Source organism: Symsagittifera roscoffensis, chromosome 5, assembly GCF_963678635.1.
Source record: "Symsagittifera roscoffensis chromosome 5, txSymRosc1.1, whole genome shotgun sequence".
NCBI classification, from domain to species: domain Eukaryota; kingdom Metazoa; phylum Xenacoelomorpha; order Acoela; family Convolutidae; genus Symsagittifera; species Symsagittifera roscoffensis.
In genome coordinates this window covers 55,748,215-55,768,214 of record NC_087066.1, presented here as the reverse complement: position 1 = coordinate 55,768,214, position 20,000 = coordinate 55,748,215, and the positions used below count along the sequence as shown (strand labels likewise).

The window sequence follows — 20,000 nt, the reverse complement described above, 5'->3', positions numbered from 1 at the left end:
TTAGACAGTCATAGCAATAAAGGCAAAATGGACAAAATTTTTTGCAGTAAGGTTACTAGAAAAACAAAAAAATAACAAAACTTTTTCAAATTTTTTTGCCAAGGAAGCTAAAAAAACCCAAAATTAGTTTTATTTGCTTATAATTAAAAATCATAAGAATCATAAGAATTATTATTATTATTCAAATCTTAAATTAGGCATAATGTAGCTTGTAAGCCTACTCGCTTGCTTTATTTGCTCGAATTCAGACAATTTGCTTATTTAATTTCTTTTTTCTAGTTTCAAAAGTTTTTCTTTCTGCAATTGTTTCGCAAAGAGAGACTGTTTTGGCTTAAAACCTACTATTATGAAACATATGCTAGTTGTGTAGTAAAGTAAAGGTAGTTGTGTATTAATTTGATGAAGTCAGTCTTAGCAATTTTTGTCTAGTTTATTCCAAAAAATAAATCAAAACTATTCAGATCAGCTGTTCGTTGACACTGAAACTGTTTTTTTTTTAAATTAGATTTACAATCACGACTAGTAGGTTTAAAACCGTACCGCACTTAGATGCCGCAAGTTCTCTTTGAAGTAGCCAAAATTGGCTGGAAAAAGTTCGTAATTACTTAGAATGCTTCGAGAGTAGCCGGAACAACAAATTTTGGTTCTCTTCTCTGTTCAGGGACTGATCGTCTTATGGGATGGCAATCGATGTAGTTTTTGTCTTAATTTGCTGGAGTTAATTAATGAAATAGTTCTATTTTTACAATTGCCATATATGAAAAAATGTTAGTCATACAATTTCCATATATGAAAAAATACTAATCAGACCTTTCATGCACTTTTCTTATTTGTGGAAATGTATGGAAAGTGTACGCCTAGCATTTTTCCAAATATGACAATTCTATGACTAGCATTTTTTGTCAACCCGGGTGCTCTGCAAGTATGGTGGACACTTTCATGTTAAAATTAACCCACTTTGAGAAAACTGTATCAATAGGTAAAACTTTTATTTCGCTGGGAAATCTGATAGTTAATTTTCATTTTCGAAATAAGAAGTCGATCACGTTTTTCGAGACTTTTACACTTTTGCTGCTCGATAGAGGAGTTTCCCTTCCTTTTAACAATAAAAATGATTAAAATGAAACAAATCGAAAATTGCAGAATTAAATAAAGAATTAAATCTGTTAACTGTTCAGTCTGATAAACGAAAAAAGTCAGAAAAAGTTTTTAGACAGACAACTTTTTTGGAATTTTTAAATTTGGACTCCGAATCAAAACTAAAGTGGCTTCAATATGATACTACCTAGAATGTTTCCTACCAGTCTTGACTGAAATAGTTTTAAGAAAACTTCCATAAAGCGTTGAATTTCGAATCTATTTGTTCTCTACTAATATTTCCAGGTCATATAATTATAGAATAATTTACAAATGGGTTTGGTTTTTTTCATTCACATCGACGGTTACTTTTTCTTGGTCGTTCTTCCTCGTGAACTCGTCCTCTTCCTCGTCTGGAATTGTGTCCATGGTCGGATCAACAGCCACTCCAGTCACCCCTCCTTTTGTATTCGGATGACCACGACTACTCACACTCACACTGCTGAATCTGTAATAGATAGCGAAGTATTTGTAACAAGTAGAGAAAAATTTCAAACAGAGAATTAAATTAGGAAATCAATGTGCTATTATTTAGCTAATTTTCAGCAATTTTTGCATTCAAATGTGAAATTGTAGGTGAAATTCAGACATACATTTTTTTAAAAAAAAAATAGGTTTCGCCAGCAAAACGGTCTGAAATAGGTCTTTGGATCTTTGCAAGGAACTTTGTAACAACTCTCTGAAATCAGTAGTAAAAAGTTGAATCAGACAAAATCAAATGAAAAAAGCAATTTGACATATTTCAGGAAATATTTGCAAGCAAAAACCTAGTTTTTCAGACAGAATTGAAGTCTCAATATCGCTTGAAAATTATTGATCATTTTTCAAAGTTTGTTCAAAATTGTCAGATTGCTATTTTAATTTCTTGTAATTCTCTAGAAATCAAAGATTTCGTTTCTTTCACAAATGGCCATCACAAAGGGCACAAAAATTGTTATAACCTCTGTTCACAATTTTTTTTTCATAACTCACTGAACTGAAAAGTAAACATTGATTATTGCAACTGCTTTACAAAATTAGGGTAAAGAAATAGGAAAATTAAGAAAAAATTTGTAGTGAAGTTTCTTACAGACTTATTAGAAGTTCTTTGAAATATTTGCAGGATGGCCAACACTGGAATTTTAAGATAACAAATATGGTAAAAGTGACCCGGTCTCGGAGCAATATTACGATAGGTCGTAATTCCGTGAGCTATTAGAGAAGTGCAGCTATGATTCTAAGATAGTTTCTTTTAAATACAGTATTCAAAATTCAACTTTTACGGATCATTTAGCAGGATAGTTTTTTTGTTGGCTCGGATATAAATTTAAAATAACTTTAGAAGAATAAAAAAGTCGTGATCCAGCTTTTTAATTCGAAGCTTCCACCTATTGTAATATATCAGCCAGGTCTGATTTTTTTTGATTTATTGTAATTTACCTTCGTCTAATTGTGCCTCCGAGTCCTTCGAACTTCTGTCGCTGTCTCAGCTGTTCACTTTTATTCTCGTCACACACGTCTCTGTATTTAGCAATGTACTTCTTAGCCAGTAAGTGGACTATGAAGAGAGGTATGGACACTAGCATGGTCATTATGGCTATGCTTATGGGCATTAGCGAGTTCAGATTCGACTGTGGAGGATCGAACACAAAATTGGTCATCGTAACTACAATCATCGAATTCTGCATACCTGGAAAAAAAACCGATATTTTCGCCTTTTTTTTCTCTGTCCGCTTTTTTGAGACGCCTGAAAAAAGGTTGGATAATATGGTCTTATGCCGACAAGAAAGGATAATGATTAATAACCATGTTTTTACATCAATTTGTATAATAATCTCCCTTGGGAGGGGCGGATCTAGGATTTTCTCGAGGGGGGGTTTTCAAAAAACTTTCGAAGATTTTGTTTTTTTTTTGTCGACCTTTTTTTAGGTCGAGCAAAGTGAATTTACGAGCTTTCCCAAAGCACTAAAAACACCCTGTTTTGGTAAAAACTTCGCGCCGCAGGCAAAAATTTAAAAAACAGGCCACAAAAGGCTCCCCCCTTAAAATTAGTACATATAGACACTTTAGGCGCCTTAGAAAGTTTTTAGGGTCCTTCGCCAAAATGGATATCTCAAGCAAAGGTGGAACCATTTGGGTCGACAGGAAATCCGCCCCCGCCCTTCTTAATCCGCCCCTACTTGGGAGCAATTCATGTTTATTTATTATAACAATAATCGGGTTCAATTCCCACTTACATTTGCACACAATTGGCAGTTTCCAACATTTATGCTAGTCGAGTTTTATTCTAGTCGCGTATGGAATAATGCAGGGTACAAGATTATTGCATTTTAGCCGATAAAAATTCATTCTTAAAGTTGAATATCATAGTCGTGACCAGGGGCGGATTTAGGGGGGACACCCTCTCTCAGGGATTTGACCCCCTGCCAACCCAAAGGGTCCCCTTTTTTAGTACTATTTTTAGTTCTATTTTTAGTACTATTTTTAGAACAATTTTGAAATACCATTGTTAGTGACGGAGCCTTCGGCGCCAATATTAATTAACTTTGAGAGGAGCACGTGCCGAAAAAACGCAATTTTTTGGTCATAATTTTCCAAAAAGTGCCTAAAAACGCCTTTTTTGGCCTGTTTTTTCAAAATTTTGCCATGACGAAGAATAGTTGGACAAAAAAAGGACTTTTTAGTGCTTTGGGAGAGCTCGAAAAATCAAATGGGTCGTTCTAAAAAGAAGGTCGACAAAAGTTTCAAAATTTGGTTGCAGTTCCGCCCCCCTCGAGAAAATCCTAGATCCGCCCGTGGTCGTGACCACTTCTTGACTTTCATCAACCTGCAGTTCTCTAGGCAGCAATGTTCCTTCCATAAGCAAACTTGTTCGTTTTGCTTGCAGAAATTAAGTGGTACCAACTAATCGGATGTACAAATAAACCGATTTGTCTAAACCCAAAAGATAAATAATATGTATGTCACTCATATATACTCTCACTACTATTTGATTGTAGAATTAACTTACCAACTTCGAGTGATATAGTTTTAATCTGTGAGCAGCGCAGTTGCAGAATCAAAGAAGCAACACCGCCAAGAACAAATCCCCCCAGAGGCAGCAGACAACCTCCTAGATAGTCCCGCAGTGAGAAAAGTTTGAACGCAAAGGAGCTCTTGTACAGCGCTGAAATATCAATGAGTATATGGTTAAAAATTGCATCTTCTCATCATAGTTGCAAAGTTCTTTTCAAAAAAATCTGTTCTCGCTAGAATTCTTAGCGAGGAAAAACCAAGGTCGTAACTAATGTATTTTCTTGTGAACGAAGAACATTGTGTGAAAAAAGTCGAAAACTGAAAGATCGAAACAAAGTTCACAAATTGCTCAGGCGCTGTTTACAAAATTGATTTATTAATGTTTTCATTTTGCGTATTTTATGACTTTGAATTCTGCTTTTAAATACCGAAGTTTATGACAGTTCGATATTCTTTCTTGACTTGTAATTTCCGATAATTACGGTTAATTTACGTATGAAGTGAAATGTTGTCAATCAATCAGCTACCCTAAACCGATCTACCTCAGAACCGAAACGAGGCAGAAATAAAATCAAAAATTTTGTCGAAATTTTTTAGGTCGACCAAATTAATTCTCTGCGCTCTCCCAAATCACTATAAAGACCGTCCTTTGATCAAACTTTCTGGAAAAAAATAGGTTTATTATTTCTGTAAAAAAAACGGGCCAAAAAGGAGTTTTTTGGTTTTTTTGGTAACTTGGCGAAAAAATTGCGTTTTTGGCTCACACTGCCCCCTCAAAACTAATACTTATAGGCGCCAAAGGCCTCTTTGGTAAACTTTTTGATATCGGGCAGCCAAAACTGTATATCACAAAAAGTACGCAAGGGGACCCTTTGGGTCGGAATTGTTGAAAAGGGGCGATTGCCCCCCTAAATAAGCCCCTGCTTGATGGTATTAACTTTTATCTAGAAAAGTTCCGGCCATCAGATCAACAAAACCGAACAGAAAAAAGTACAGACAACCCGGTGTAATTAAAAAGTACCGATTCATATAAAAATAAGTATGGTTTCAAAAAAAGGGGCATTTCTTATCAGTGCGGATCTGTTCGGATTCCGCGACAAGGCTGGGAAAAAAACGGCTACAGAATCCGCAACAAGACTGTTTGTCTGAAACTTTTCATGCAATTATCGAATCAAAAGAAATTGGTAAAACATAGTGCGATTTAAAACATGTGCGATTTTTTTTCGATTGTCGACTCCAGAAAAAAAACTGCTTAAGCAGCAAAGACTAAAACAAGGTGCAATTCAAATGCTAGCTCAAGCAACAAACTTTGCGGAATCCAGAAGAAAATGCGTGTTTTCAGTTAGTTTTTCAGTAATACCCTTGCTGCACGTCTTTATTTGAACACACAAAAAAAACGTTCGAAGACATCAATTTTTGTGGTCAATATCAAATTATAGTTATGTTTGTCGAGCAGACGGTTGGCAGAACTTTCGGTCATTTTCGGTGAAAGAAATCGATTTTGCTTTTGATTGGTTTACGAAGCTTTAAATACGGGTGTTTCAAATAAACTGTAATTTTATAAAACGCTATAACTTTTTTTTGAGAAGAGATAAATACACAATTTTTTATGCACAAGATAGATAAGTGGCGGAGATTTGAAGGTTAAGAAGGGTTAAATCTCCAAAAATTTGCGCAAATTGTTTAAAATTTATTTTTTAACAGAGATTCTGGGTTTTATATAGTAAAAATCAAATTTTTTCTCTTATACTGGTTTTTGGAGATTTAACCCTTCTTAAACTTTATTGAGCTGTGTAAGCGGCTTCCTGTGATATACTTTTCGTATCAATTAACAAAGTAGTTTCAGCGTAATTCTTGATTAATTGAAAAAAGCCAAATTGACCCATTTTTGGGGTAAAATTTTTGTTGAGAATTTCGGAGAAAAAATGACACCATATTAATTCTGGTGAAATTCTAAGCAACTTTTGTTCTCTTCACTTTTTGTCTAATGTTAACCCAATTTGAGAAAAACGCGTTTGAAAATTCAAGTTATGTTAGTTTTGTCCGGATAATTTAAATCAGCACTGTAGTTTAAAAAATTTTTTGTTGCGTGGAAGCGTGAGATAGTTGGAAAATCGCGGGTATTTACTATCGAGTTCAATTCATCAACACAGTTTTTGAGTTTTATCAAATCTCCGCCTGTTCTACATAATATCACCGAATTTGAAGTCGAACTGATCAACAGTTATGAAATGAGAAGCTTTTATAACATTACAGTTTATTTGAAACACCCTGTAGTTTTTTTTAACAAAGATTATGATTATCAAACGTGGGATTTTGTTTAATTGAGTGATTAAAAATTTGTTTGTTCGAACGGTAATGTAAATTGTTTCTCTGATCTGCAAACCAGCGTCTTGTTTTAAAACCTATGCTTGGTCTGGTTTTTTTATTCACTCAATTTTCGACTATTTAACAAAGCGTTTTTTGTCTGCATTTTTTTATACCATCTGAGAGATATTGTTACTTTAATCTCAAAAGTAAAAGATATTTCACCTGTGAATGTTTTGCGTAAAGTTTGGCTAGTTTCAGATAATTTAAGTGCGATATATTGCGTACTAATAACACGCGCAGGAAGCAAATGCATCCGTTCCAAATTGAATTGTGGCCAGCAATTTATTTCTTTTAGCACAAAACGAGGCGTTAAACACACCTTTACTATTTTATAGCATGTTGGGGATAAAATGAAGAAAATGAACAAAAGTTTTTTTTTTCACAATTTTTTTGTCAATTATTCAAGCAGAAAAAAATTTGTTCAAAGGGTTTTGAGTGCAATCGGAATATTCGAGGAATTGCTTTCATATACGAGCAGTCTTGTTAGCATGTAGTACTGTTTTTGATCCAATTTTCGAAGAAAGTGAGGAGTATTTATGCTTGGTGCGTTTTTTTTCAGACAGTTTTCAACTTGTTAACTAAGCTTTTTGACGATCTTTTTTCATGGAGTTTTATACCATTATAACAGATATATTTATTTGAAGTTCAAGTTTAAAAAGGTTTTTCATTGTGATCATTTTCCATAATGTTACGGGCGTTTGAAAATTGCTAAATTGGCCAATTTGGGATGATTAAAGTTCGATAGAGTGCGTTTTTATAACACGCGTAAGAAGTGAAATAATGAGATCCAAATTGAATTGAGGCCAGCAATTTAATCCTAATATCACAATACGAGGCGCTAAACACCCTTAGTAATTTATGTAGCGTGTGGGAAGATAAAATGAAGAAAAATGAAAAAAAAAATTCTTTATCTTATTTTTTTTTGTCATTTTTTCAATCGAAAAAACTTAATATTTGGCCTTGAGTGCAGTCGTAACATTCAAGGCTTTACCTTGGTATACTAGCAGTCTTGTTGTTTTTCTTAAGTTGCTAATATATTCTTTAAAGAAACAAAAGCGGTCAAAGAACAAGCTGTCCATATCCATTTTGGCTGACGGACCGTAAATTTTTTTAAAGATGCCTTTGGCGCCAATTTATACTAATTTTGAGGGGAAGCTTCCGCCAAAAATAAACCCAACTTTTTGGTCAATTTTTTCCACAAAAACGCCTTTTTTGATTAGTTTTTTTTTCAAAACTTTGCCTGCGGCGCAGAAAACGTGGCCGAAACAGGGTCTTTTTCAGTGCTTTGGGAGAGCAAGAAACATCAAGATGATCAACCTACACAAAATTTGGACGTAATTTTTAAACAATTTTTAGAAACCCGTCCCCCCACCGAGAAAATCCTAGATCCGCCCGTGGTATAAATACTGATTGCTGTTACTGAGAAAAGTTTACTTAGAAATAACAAAGGACCTCGAAAGCCGTTATCAAAAAATTAAACGCCCTCAAACCCTCCTCTCCCAACGCTTTCACTTCCAATAATTTCATTTCCAAGCAGCGAACATGGAATTTAAATTTACGATCAAGCGGCCATAACTTTACGATCAAACGGCTGTGAAAATGAAAATAAGACAAATTTGACTTTAAATGAGTGGCATAATTGTCTTTAAACTGGTCGTAACGTTAATTGCAATCTGGTGCTAATATCCATATGTTTGATAATATAAAGGGGGTCAGTTATGTGTGTAGCACATGTGTGGCAATAAATAGCAGCTTCCTAATTCCGAACGAGTGTCAGACACTTATCGGCTAAATAATTCCGAATTAAGTGCATTATGTTCCGAAATGAGGCGCATTCAAAGATTTGACCCTTTCCGTTGGGATATAAGACAAGCTTGGGGGGTTTTACCGCCATCCATACCAGAGGTGGTGTCAAAAAATTTTGGTAAACTTTGGGGACCTTCTGCGACGCTTCAAGAAAGCTTGAAAAGTTTGGTTGACCGAAAAAGAAGGTCCGAGCTTTCTTAAAGCGCCGGTTTTCTCTATCTTTTGCCTCTTATTGGGTACTTTTTGGAAAAGTTTTGACAAAAAACTTGCGTTTTTTTTCGGCATCAAAACCGAACAAGTCTGCTCGTTTTAAGGCAAAGCCCTGAATGTTCCGACTGCCTTTTAAGGTCTATGGAGCAGTAGTAACACCAAAAAAATTAATATTGATGAAATAAAAGAAATAAAATGAAAACAAAGACTTTTTGTGTAAATGATCCCCCCACACGCCATATAAAGTGTAACGTGATAAATTGCGCTCCTAGTAACAAATCAATTATGGCAAATTAGTTTTCTTCAACCAATTTGGAACGATTAATAGGGCGGATTAAATCTCCGCTTGGTTGACCTCTTAATTAATAGCGCGAAATATATCGCGCATTAATTGTCCCAAATTGACCAAAATCGCAATCTTTGAACCCACATAACTTTACAATAATTAATCACAGGTAAAATATCTTTTCAGATTTAAGCTCAGGACAACAATACTTTTTGAATGATAAAAAAATATTCCGTAAAAATGGCTAGTTAAAAAAACGAAAATTTTCTGAAGAAAAAACCCACCCCGAGCAGAAATGTTCGATTGGCACGAATTTCGCCCTTCTACTGATTTTGTCCTCTTTATTTAATTAGCACATTTCCTCCCATACAGATTTCGTCCCATATCGAAATTTATGGGACGAAATCTGCGTAGGCCTTGAAGTGGGACGCAATCTATGAAAATTAAAATGGGACGTGATCTGTTATGGGACGAAATATGCCACAGCCCAAATGTTCCGTTACTTTCGTTACTAAAACTGGAACAAAAACACAATAAACACACTATTTTGACCAACTTTGGTGCACCGAAAGCAAATTGTGGAAAAAAACAGGTCAAAATCACCCTTTGAAAAAACAGTTTAAAAAGCCTAGTGAAAAGATTTAGGGTCGGTCGGCCGAAATTGGATTTTGTAAAATTGTGCAACCCAACCCCCACCCCCACCCTAAATCTGCCCCTGTAAGGTCATGTTTTATGATTGTTTCATGCTTTATAAGTTACGCTTAAAACTCGGTTCTCTTCCAGCTTCCCATTTTCTTGTAAGATTATCTTAATAAATTTTCTAACTTTTTCAGTTTTTTGACACCGCAATTCGCTTGAAAGAAAAAATGATCAAAACTGTGTTCACTTTTATTTTAGTGACATAATCTGATTTAACTTTCGAAAATCAAAATTATTTCTGAAGAAGCAATTAGGAAAGCATGTTTTAGCGAGAATCAAAGGGGAGGTACTTGAAAAGGGGAAGTTGTATGTTACGCCTTTTTCCATGTATGAAAATCGTATGACAAGCACTCTTATATTAAAAGAATTTATGATAAAAAATTCATGATAATCATTTTTCCAGGAATAAAACATGATGACACGCATTTTTGTTCATCACGGGAACTGACCAATTGATATGTAGACTAGCAGTAGCAACAGCACAACTGGCTTGGCGTACTTCTTAACAGCCAGAGTCATCTTCCTCGCTTTGGCTATCAGGACCATTCCGAGACAGACTGGCAGTGCAATAGCCACCAGACCCTGGATGAGTGTCCCGTACGGGATGTTTCCGGCTGTGAAGCTGGGGTCATCTGAGATGAATCGGCCGTAGATGAACAAGTTCAAGGGCATTGTACCTAAGAAATGAAATAAATATTAAAATATGATTTAAGATCAAAAACGTTCATTGTAACGTAACGAGGGAAAGGGCTGATAAAATGTTTCTTTGTTACGGATAATTCTACTTAGTTACAAATAAGATATGTTTAAAAAGTGAATTAATCTCTAAATTAAAACATTAAAAAGTGAGAGATCATTCTCTCCGTCGGAGAGAATGAAAATAACAAGGTCTAATCTAAATTAACCAGTTAAAAAACTTGAAGACTAATTTAACGAAATAAGAAGAATGGTATGATTCGCAACATTCCCCTTAGTTGGAAAAAAAATTAAAGTACTATGTGCCATAATACGTAACATTTTATATAACCCTTTCTCTCCCCCTCGAGGAGTCCAACAAGGATTGAAAATAAATACTGCACGATATAACAAATGAAATTTTAGTGCTCCGAAGGAATGACTGATTAGAAAGAATTATATAATTCCTAATTCCGGCGGATGTTAATTCATGGTTACAAAATAAGTAAACTCTAACTGCGCTGAAACGAAACACTAGTAAGACTATCACTGTCTAAATGCGAGTTTTCAAGTTTTTGATTTAGTTTAACTGTCCCCTTCCGTGAATTTTTCTAGCTCAGCGTTAAAAATTTCGCTGTCTTAGTCTATGTAGTTGTCGAAACTATTCACCGCATCTCTCAGGGACTCGTCAGTGGAGGCAATGGAGATTTGATCAGAAGATGGGGAGCACGCTGGGCCCGGTTCACGGTCCTCCGGTTGAATGTCGCAAATGTGAGCCTGGTTATCCGAGGGATTCTCTCTGATGGTTTGTGTGAAGGAGCCCGAGCTGTCGCCCTCGTCCAGAGATATTGGATTATTTGCGGAGCCTGGTTGATTTTCGATCTCGTCTATAATATCTATGTAAACTCGTTTACCATAGAATTGTGGGGTCCAACATTTCGACTCGAACATCTTAAATTAAAATCATTACCGTTGATAGTGATTTCCTTTGGATGCCTTTCCCCAGTAATCGTAATTTCGTCAGAGGAGTCTTCTATCTCAAAGACTGGAAATTGGACCGGATTTTCTCCCTCCGGTTCTTTTGTTGAATCCAAAGGATTGTTTGGGCCCTACGTTGTCGCAGCAGTAGAAGGTTCGCCAGGTGGGTGTGAGGTAGTTTGGGGTGCTGGTTTTATACTAATTGGGCATTCCGCTGTATCTGTAGATTGAAGTTGTTCGTCTAAAATCTCAGATTTTACATTAGTTTGATATGTTTGAGGATCTAATGATGGTATAGGTTCTTCGTTAAAAATGTGGTTATCCGAAATGAAGCGTTTTCTTATCACTTCTCTGCATGGAAAACCTCCCGCAATCCATTCCCAATCACTAATGTCTGACGTATCCGACGGAATGAACATGGATTCATCACCTGCTAAATATCCTGTGTTCGAAGACAAGGCTTTATTTCGGTTTCGTTTCGATTTGTTGAGTTTAGTTGGTTGTTTTATTCCTCTAGATCTGGTGGTGACCGGGGTGAGACACTCTGTATGTCGTCCTGTCTTAGGGCCTGGTTTCCGCGTCTGTTGGGGCTTCGATTTGTTGGTCTTTCTTGGACCTACTTGTAAATCAATGTTAAAAAAAGAGGGAAAAGAGATATTTCCTTTGAATGAACGGGTTGTAGAAGATTTAGACTTTGGGATGGCAATGTCCGATTTGCTAATGATTTTTCCATCTGATAGTTCAACCGTGGATTTTGTTGAGTTTATTATTTTCTGACCAAGTGTTTTATAGAAGGGATTTCCGTTTATACTTCCGTTGGTTTTTCGTAGTAAATTACCTTTAAACGGGCTGTTTAGGGACACTCGGGAAGATGAAGGTTTTGGAGTTGTAAGATGGTCCGAATCGTAACCTTTCTCCAATGGTGGCTGGTTCTTCTTCGTGTTCGGTTTTCTACTAAAGTGTATTTCGAACGGTGAACATTTTATTTTTGATTGAAAGGAAGATCGTAAGTTCCAAATGATTTTCGAGATAGCAGTTTGTACTGTAGGTTTTTGTTGTTCTAAAGACATTGCTAATAATTTATATTTTACAGTCTCAACAAGTTTTTCTACAAGACCATTGGAACGATGGTCCCCAACTATAAAAAATATTAATTTGATATCAAAAGAATTACAAAATAATTTAAAATCCTGACTAGTAAAACAGGATGCGTGGTCAACACGAATAGAGTTAGGAATCCCATGGAGAAAAAATTAATCTTGAAGGAATTCGATTGCCGTGTTTGATGACGTTGAAGATGTAATTTTAGCTGATGGAAATTTTGAAAAACGATCTATACATAATAAGATGTATTTATTGTTTCCCCGGGTGTTATCTAATGGGCCGGCAAAATCAAGGTTTGATTCCTCATTAGGTTCAGATAAATCGGGAAGTTCGCTAATTTGTTTGGTAGGTATAATGTTTTTTATATTCTTACCATTTTGGGTGCATTGTGTGCAGTTAATCCCGTGGAAATAAATTTGTCAGTTTATATGAGGCCACTAAATATATTATGCCAGGTATTTCATACCAAATTGGCGAGGGTGAGATTCGTGTAAGGTTTTTAAAACGGTGTTTTGAAGTGTAAAAGGAATAACCAATTTTGCATCCATATATAATAGTCCGTCGGATTCATGAAGGTCTTTCGAAAATTGGTGTAAATAACGGGAATTAGCGTTGATGCTTTTTACTTTTTTCTGTAAAGCCTTCACAATTGGGTTTAGCATCTCATCATCTTCCGTTAGTAATGCGACCAACTTTGCATTGAATAAGGTATTTAAATCCAAAGGTCTTTCCGGTAACTTGAGATTTTCGCGATATTTAGTTAATAACTTTTTGTGCTCTAAAGAAATTTGGAAATCGATTGAGACCTGTATCCCGGAAATGGAGGGATTTACTACAATTTGGTTATTTGACTTGTTTACACTATTTATAACTTTAAGATCCGAAGGATTAATAATTCAGCTACTATTAAGAATTAAAAAATAAATAAAGGCTGAATTTGATAGAAAGATTTTAGTAGAGTCGGTGTTTGAGAAATCCGAGGGAATGCATTTAGAGTTACAAAATTCTGTTCTATAGTGTTTTTGAATTTAGATTGAAATGGAAGAATTGACGAAATTCAATGCTGTAATTATTATGTGATTTCGCAATCTCGTGTAATGGGAATTTTCCGATATTGAACTAATTGAATTACGTAATGAGTTTTCGTTATCCAAAGGTGCGTTATATATTTTTTGGTAGTTGCAACTATGAATTCTTTGTCGTAATGTGATGGGGGGATTGCTTTACCCGAAGGAGTTCTTGAAATTAAGTCGTTAAAACCCATATCTTTTCCCGCTGAATGCTTTATAGTAAAAATAAATGGTAAAAGACTATCTACCCATCTTATCAATCGGCTATGATACGTTTTGTTTCCGTGATTAGGTGACAAAGCGGAAAGGAGAGCTTTGTGGTCGGTAATAATTTCGAATTCAGATCCGTAGAGATAGTTTTTGTAATGTTCCATCGCCCATACAACTCCTAATAGCTCTAATTCGTTTTTTGAATATTTGGATTCATGAGGATTTTAAAATCTTGAAGCGAATGACACTGTTTTCCAAACGTTCTAATGGAGTTGTTCAAGGGATGCACCTAACCCGTTATGTGAAGCATCATTTTTACTCTCGTGGGCCTTTTGACGTCGAAGTGGGTGTTTTCTGACTATTTCTGATTTAATCTTATCTAATGCTTTTGTGTGATCTTCATTCCAATGGAAAATCGACTTCTTGTTTAAAAAAAGTCTCAGCGGGCTTCCGAGAGATGCTAAATTTGGTACAAATTTAATGTACTGATTAATTGACCCGAAGAATGATCTTAATTCCTTTAGATTTTTTGGAATTGGGATATCTTTAATTGCTTTGGTTTTATCGAATAGTGGGGCAATTCCGGATTTCTATATTTTAAAACCAAGCCATTCGATTTCTTTTTGGAAAGATTTACATTTCGACCATTTAACTGCGAAATTGTAACTATCTAACGTTGATAAAATTTTATAGACAATTTTCTTGTGGTCATTAAAACTTCCTTTGAAGCGACTAATATGTCGTCAAGGTAACAATTTTAAAAAAATTATTTCCCAGAGTTGAGTCCATGACTCTTTGAAACGCGTTTGGTATATCGCCGAGTCCGTAAAAACCGGTTAAAAATTGATAAGTGCCTGTTATATCTCCGCCAACTAGGCTAAATTTGCATTGGCTGCTAGTAAAATTGTCAAGCGAAAGTTGACTATATGCATTCTGTAGGTCTAGATTGGTGAACCATACTTCTCCAGCGGAATTGTTTAAAATTTGAGCCGCTATAATTCGTGTATATTGGGCATCTGGTATTTGTTCTTGTATATTTGTTTGTTGTTAAATTTTAATCTAGGGCTAGCTTTATCGATTTGTCCTTTTTACAAGTGATAACTAGCGGACTAATAAATCTGTCCTCGTCGCAGTTTTCTAATTTTTTGATATGTCCTTCGGATTTGAGTCTGCACAATTCTGATTTTACTGAATCCAGTAAGTGTAGTGGGACCCGCCTGCCTTTTAGTTGAATTGGCTTTAGTGGTTCGTGAAAGTGTGTTATTTTTGTTTGATTTTTTATTTTTCCAATCCGAAGGAAAAATTGTTTGAAAGTTTTGGAAACCATGTCTATTTCATTATCTATGTCAAGTGAGGTAATTGAATTGATAGACCTACAAGTTCTCTTGTTGGTGAGTGTTGTGTATTGTTTTTGTGAAACTTCGATTCCGACTTTTGGTAAATTGTCGTTTCCCAAGTTGTTTTCTTCGTGACCTTGTGTTAGGAAGAAGTGGCATTCCTTGTGAGACCATCCATTTGAGAAAATTGGGACGATTACTTTTCCAGTGATATTTATTGCATTGTTCGTAAATCCGCAATAAAGTTCTTTTGTCGCTTTATCCACTGGATATATTTTCACATAGGATCTCGTAACTTCAACTCGTGTAACACTTTCTGTTTAAGAAAATTTACAGGGCTAGCTGAATCCACTTGTATATTGCGAATTACTTGGTTTTCATTTCCTAGGCCAATATTTAATAGTTTCTTCAATTCCTTTCCTTGATCGTCGTAGATAGTTGTTACGTTTAATACAGAGTAATCATCGTTATCGCTCTATCCGGACTCCGACCATGCGTTGATTACTCCACAGCATTCTCTATTAGCGCGGTCGATATTTACATCCAGTTGTTCCGAAGGATGTTTACAATCTGTATTATTTACAATTTGACTATCCACAATATTTTCATTTTTACGACGCGATTTACAGAGTCTAGTAAAATGTCCTCGATATTTACAAGTCGTACAAGTCGTATCTTTAGCGGGCCAAACCGCCAGGTGTCCTTTGGTAAAATTTCCGCCGCATTTCATACATGTGTTTGTTCTTTCGATGTTTAGTGTGGGTTCTCTTTTTACATTAAAATGATTAAAAGATTTGTTGGAAGAGTATCCGTTGGTTTTAAAAGTACTCGTCATTTTGATGTGGTTTGTTATTCCTTTTTCGTCAATCAGGGCTGCATCTAAGGCTTCCAGTGGGAGTAAGGTTTCCGTGAGAAGTTTCCGTTGGATGTCCGAGTTCTTCATGTTATTGATAAAAATATCTCGAATCCACTCATCTTCCCCTGTGGGAATGTCACATCTTTTTGTCATTTCTGCAAGTGCACCCAGAACTGTTCTAATGATTCTCTGTCCCTCTGTTTTCTGTTTAATAGCTTGTGTCTTTCGAAGGTTATGTTTGTCTCTCTCACAAAAGCTATGGACAAATTTTCCCAAAATTCTTTAAAAGAAATTTGCAGAACTCTAACTCTCGTAAGCTTTTGGCCGAAAATTTTCTTTCCTTCGTTTCCGAGGGCTAAATAAAGTATGGATCTGAGTTTTTTGTCCGCCTCTTCAAGTCTCATGCCGTTGAATTGCTTAGTTTCTGACTTTATTGAGGTCATTTCTTCGTCATCAAACCTCTTTTGTTCTCGAATTTTCCTCTCAATGCGAGATGTTTTTTGATCGTCGGATTCGTTTTCCGGCGGATTTTCCAATGTTGGGGGATGTGGGTGATATCGTTCCGATGGATTCAAGAGATTTTCGATATCAATATTCTCCTTTGCGATTATTGCTATTTGGAATAAATAGCTCCACTCTTCCCAAGGAATTGGCGGGTCCACTGTGTGGTTTTGCCAAAATGAAGGTATACCTCTCACGTTTGATTCGTTGCTGTTTGACTGCGCCATGATAAAATGTTTCTTTGTTACGGATAATTCTACTTAGTTACAAATAAGATATGTTTAAAAAGTGAATGAATCTCTAATTTAAAACATTAAAAAGTGAGAGATCATTCTCTCCGTCGGAGAGAATGAAGATAACAAGGACAAAACTAAATTAACCAGTTAAAATACTTTAAGACTAATTAAATGAAATAAGAAGAATGGCATGATTTGCAACAAGGGCCAACGCCTATCCAGAGACGCCTGAAAACATGCTTGGTATTAGTTTTATGGAGCTCTCTCTTGAGATGTTTTTGTAGCTTTCACTGTTTGCGAAGTGTATATTTTGATCGCAAGTAACAACCATGGAACATGGTGGGCCTCGAACCGCCACCTTTTGGTTGCCAGGTGGATACATTGTCCACAAGTCAATATATGATAATTTTGAGGGTGGCAGGAAAAACGTTATTTATTGATTCAAAACTTTGACAAAAATGGTCGTCGAAAAAAAATTTCACGAAAAAGACAATATTTTGTGAAATCCCCATAACCCGATCCTTTTTGCGCTCACGGGTTCGACCTCATTGACCTCATATTGACTCTCGACCACCTAAAGATATCTTTTTTCTGGCTACTAAATGAGACACATCTAACTCAAAATTGTCCTGAAGGATCTTTCCGCAACAAATTAATTTTGACTCGAAAAAATATTTTTGAGGGGGGCAAGCCGTTCTTCAGACTTTAAACAACCAAACTTTAGTTCAAAAGGAAGAAAGTTCATTAAACCCAATATCTTAACCGACAAAATGTCTTTGAATAGAAAAATAGTGATCTCATACCGGCCGCAATGGCGGTGCTGAAGAAGGACATGGAGATAGAGAGAGGGACCTCCCCCTCGACCAGATAACTGGCAGTGTTGCTGATGCCTCCTCCGGGCGCGCATGCCACCATCAGCACCCCCAGAGCAATGTCAGCCTCAAAACCGAGCAGACGTGCAACTCCTAGCCCATACTTAAATGAGAATAGCCCGCTCATGAGCAAGTATCACAAAATGTTTTTGCAACATTAGTTCGAGATAAACAAAATTAAAAATTTGCTTTCTACCCCAATTTTTTGTTGTATTTTCACGTTTTATTTCCAGCTCTAGCTTTTAATTGTCATATGCGAGTTCAGTAATAAACAAAATTCTGAATCCACCTACAGTTCGCGCAATCCGCTCACATTTGCGGATTCCGCTTACATTTGCGGATTCCATGTACATTTTGTGAAAACGACTTACAGTTGCGAAATGCAGAACAACTAGCTATATTCGCTTGTTACGGAATCCCCGACACAACAAAAGTGCCGAAAAAAATACGTTACAGGTATTTGTACGCGGAACCCACGGAAGTTTTGTAAATGGAATTCACTTACATTTTGGAACAAGTTTAAAGGTTTGTCAATGGAATCCGGAATCATACAGACACAAAACTGTGAGCCTATTCAGTGCACAGTTTGGCCTCGTAATGTAGCCAGATCTAATTTTTTTGAAGACATTAATAATAACTAGTTTTTGAGGTGTTCTTGCTGGGAAAACAGCTTTGCAAACCACATGGGAATTTGAATTTTTTTATAGGAATTTAAGGAACCGCAAACTCTTAAAAGAAAAAGTTTTTATAAATTAAGTTTTTGTTCCGATCGAGCATAATAATTAAACAAGGATAGACTAATGTTGTGACCATAGTCTTTAGAAAACTACGGTTAAGAATTTTTTTTTCCAAATTAGTGTAGTTTTTTCTGCATAGTGTGAGCGGACGTAAAAATATAATTTAGCCATTTTAGACAGACATAGTAATATAGGAAAATTGGGAAAAAAAAATTTTGTTGAAAAATGATTAGAAAAACAAAAAAATTAAAAAAAAAAACTTATTTTCAAAACTTTTGCAGTATTTTTGATTTTTTCGAAATTTTTGGTTTCCAAAATGAAGCTAAAAATTTCCGAAACTAGATTTACGAGCTTAAAGTTAAGTTTTAAGGTTTTAAAATAGGCATATATTAGGCGTTTCAGCTGTTGTAAGCCTGCTCGCTTGCTTTATTTGCTCGAATTAAAACGAATAATCAAAATTTTCAGAATTTTTTAATGTGGTTCGAATTATGACCTAAAGGGCTTTATTATATTAAATCACTCAGCCCAGTCCGAAGTTTATTTGTGGTACCTAATTTTGCGTGGAAAACAAAAAGAAAAAAATCAATGGTCGGAACAAAAAATTGAGTTTTCGTTCCGGTCGAGCGGAGAGGTGGGTGGGACACTTACTGGAGGTAGAAGCACAAACTGACACAATGCAGCTGCGATTAGAGGCTTGGGTCTCATGAGTATAAAACGGATGTCCTTGAGAGAAATCTCAGTGCCAAACAGCACATTCAGCAACACTATCACAGCCGCCCCCAAGTAGGGGAAGATGGGGTCGAGCCAGGTGGGTTCCAGAATAATCACTATCTCCTGCTGCTGTTCAGTGGAGTATTCAGAAGTTCTCATCTCGTTGGAGTCATATGTTTTATTTTCAACGCAGCTGATGACTTCATTGCCTGCAAAAAAAAAATAAGATAGTTTGAAAAAATGCATTTATTTCATATGCGCACCAATAAAGGCAGTTTTTTGTCAAAAACAGCGTTTTAAAACATTTTCTCAAAAATTTGGCAAGGTAAGGATTTTATACCGGGATAGTCTTTATACTGTTTTGGTGAAATTAGAAAAAAATCGACGAAATTTCAATAAGTCGAAAAATAGATTCTCTTTTTCGAAGAAAATCTTGATCCACCCATGTACCCTACATCAAAAAAAACTTTGTTGTAAATTGATCCAGTTTTTTTTGGGAGTTCGGACTAAAAGAGTTTTTCAGATGACAAATATCTCAAAGTAATTATATACTTCAAGCAATTCGCACATTTTATTTTTCATATGAACACTTACCGATCCGTTTAGTTTTCACTTTGAATCTGGCTCTAAGATCATCTTGCTCTGTTTTCGTCACCACGAGAAGATTGCCATGCTTTGGAGTGCATTCTACCACTCCTATAGTCGCCTGCTCTGATGGGTGAGACACTACCAATTCCAGGGATTCACCATCATAAACCTGATTTAGTATTTCCGGGGGACCATCAGTGTTTATAATTTCAATCTGAATGTACGCCAAGTTGGGTACGAAAAAAACGCAATTTAGCAGCGTATAAATTACGATAATTTCTTTTATACGGACCATTTGACCAGATTTGTTACTTCAGACAACGTTCGCAAAAATTGATTTGAAAATGGTTAATTAAGTTTCAAAAAGTTTGCTGAAGAAATGAACTGTTGATAATTATAAAATGGACTTCAATTTTTGAGTTTGAGCTAGAGCTTTGGAGCAGAAAAGTAACGTTAGATTTCAATTATGACAAGTTATACCAACTTAAAATCATATGGCTGTTTATAAGAGTTGTTCAAAGCCTTTCAAAGAGAAATAGTTGGACGCAGTTTATATCAAAATGCGGTCGCATTTGAAAGTTCTCCATTTAATCTCCAGAAAAGTCTACAAACTATTCAGAGCC

General features: G+C 35.7%; 2 protein-coding genes across 2 annotated transcripts in view; both read right to left on the bottom strand.

Moving 5' to 3' along the window:
- The window catches only part of LOC134847028 (uncharacterized), a 397,482-nt gene that overhangs the window by 140,138 nt on the left and 237,344 nt on the right, over nucleotides 1–20,000 (bottom strand). The gene's annotated exons all lie outside the window — the stretch shown is intronic.
- LOC134846111 (ileal sodium/bile acid cotransporter-like) lies at nucleotides 1,348–19,983 on the bottom strand. Its single transcript, XM_063863327.1, has 7 exons — nucleotides 19,384–19,983; nucleotides 18,727–18,998; nucleotides 17,273–17,444; nucleotides 9,952–10,179; nucleotides 4,127–4,282; nucleotides 2,557–2,806; nucleotides 1,348–1,585 (listed from the first exon to the last, which is right to left on the bottom strand). The coding sequence occupies exons 1-7, from the start codon at nucleotides 19,670–19,672 to the stop codon at nucleotides 1,405–1,407; spliced, it is 1,548 nt and encodes a 515-aa protein (XP_063719397.1). The 5' UTR covers nucleotides 19,673–19,983; the 3' UTR covers nucleotides 1,348–1,404.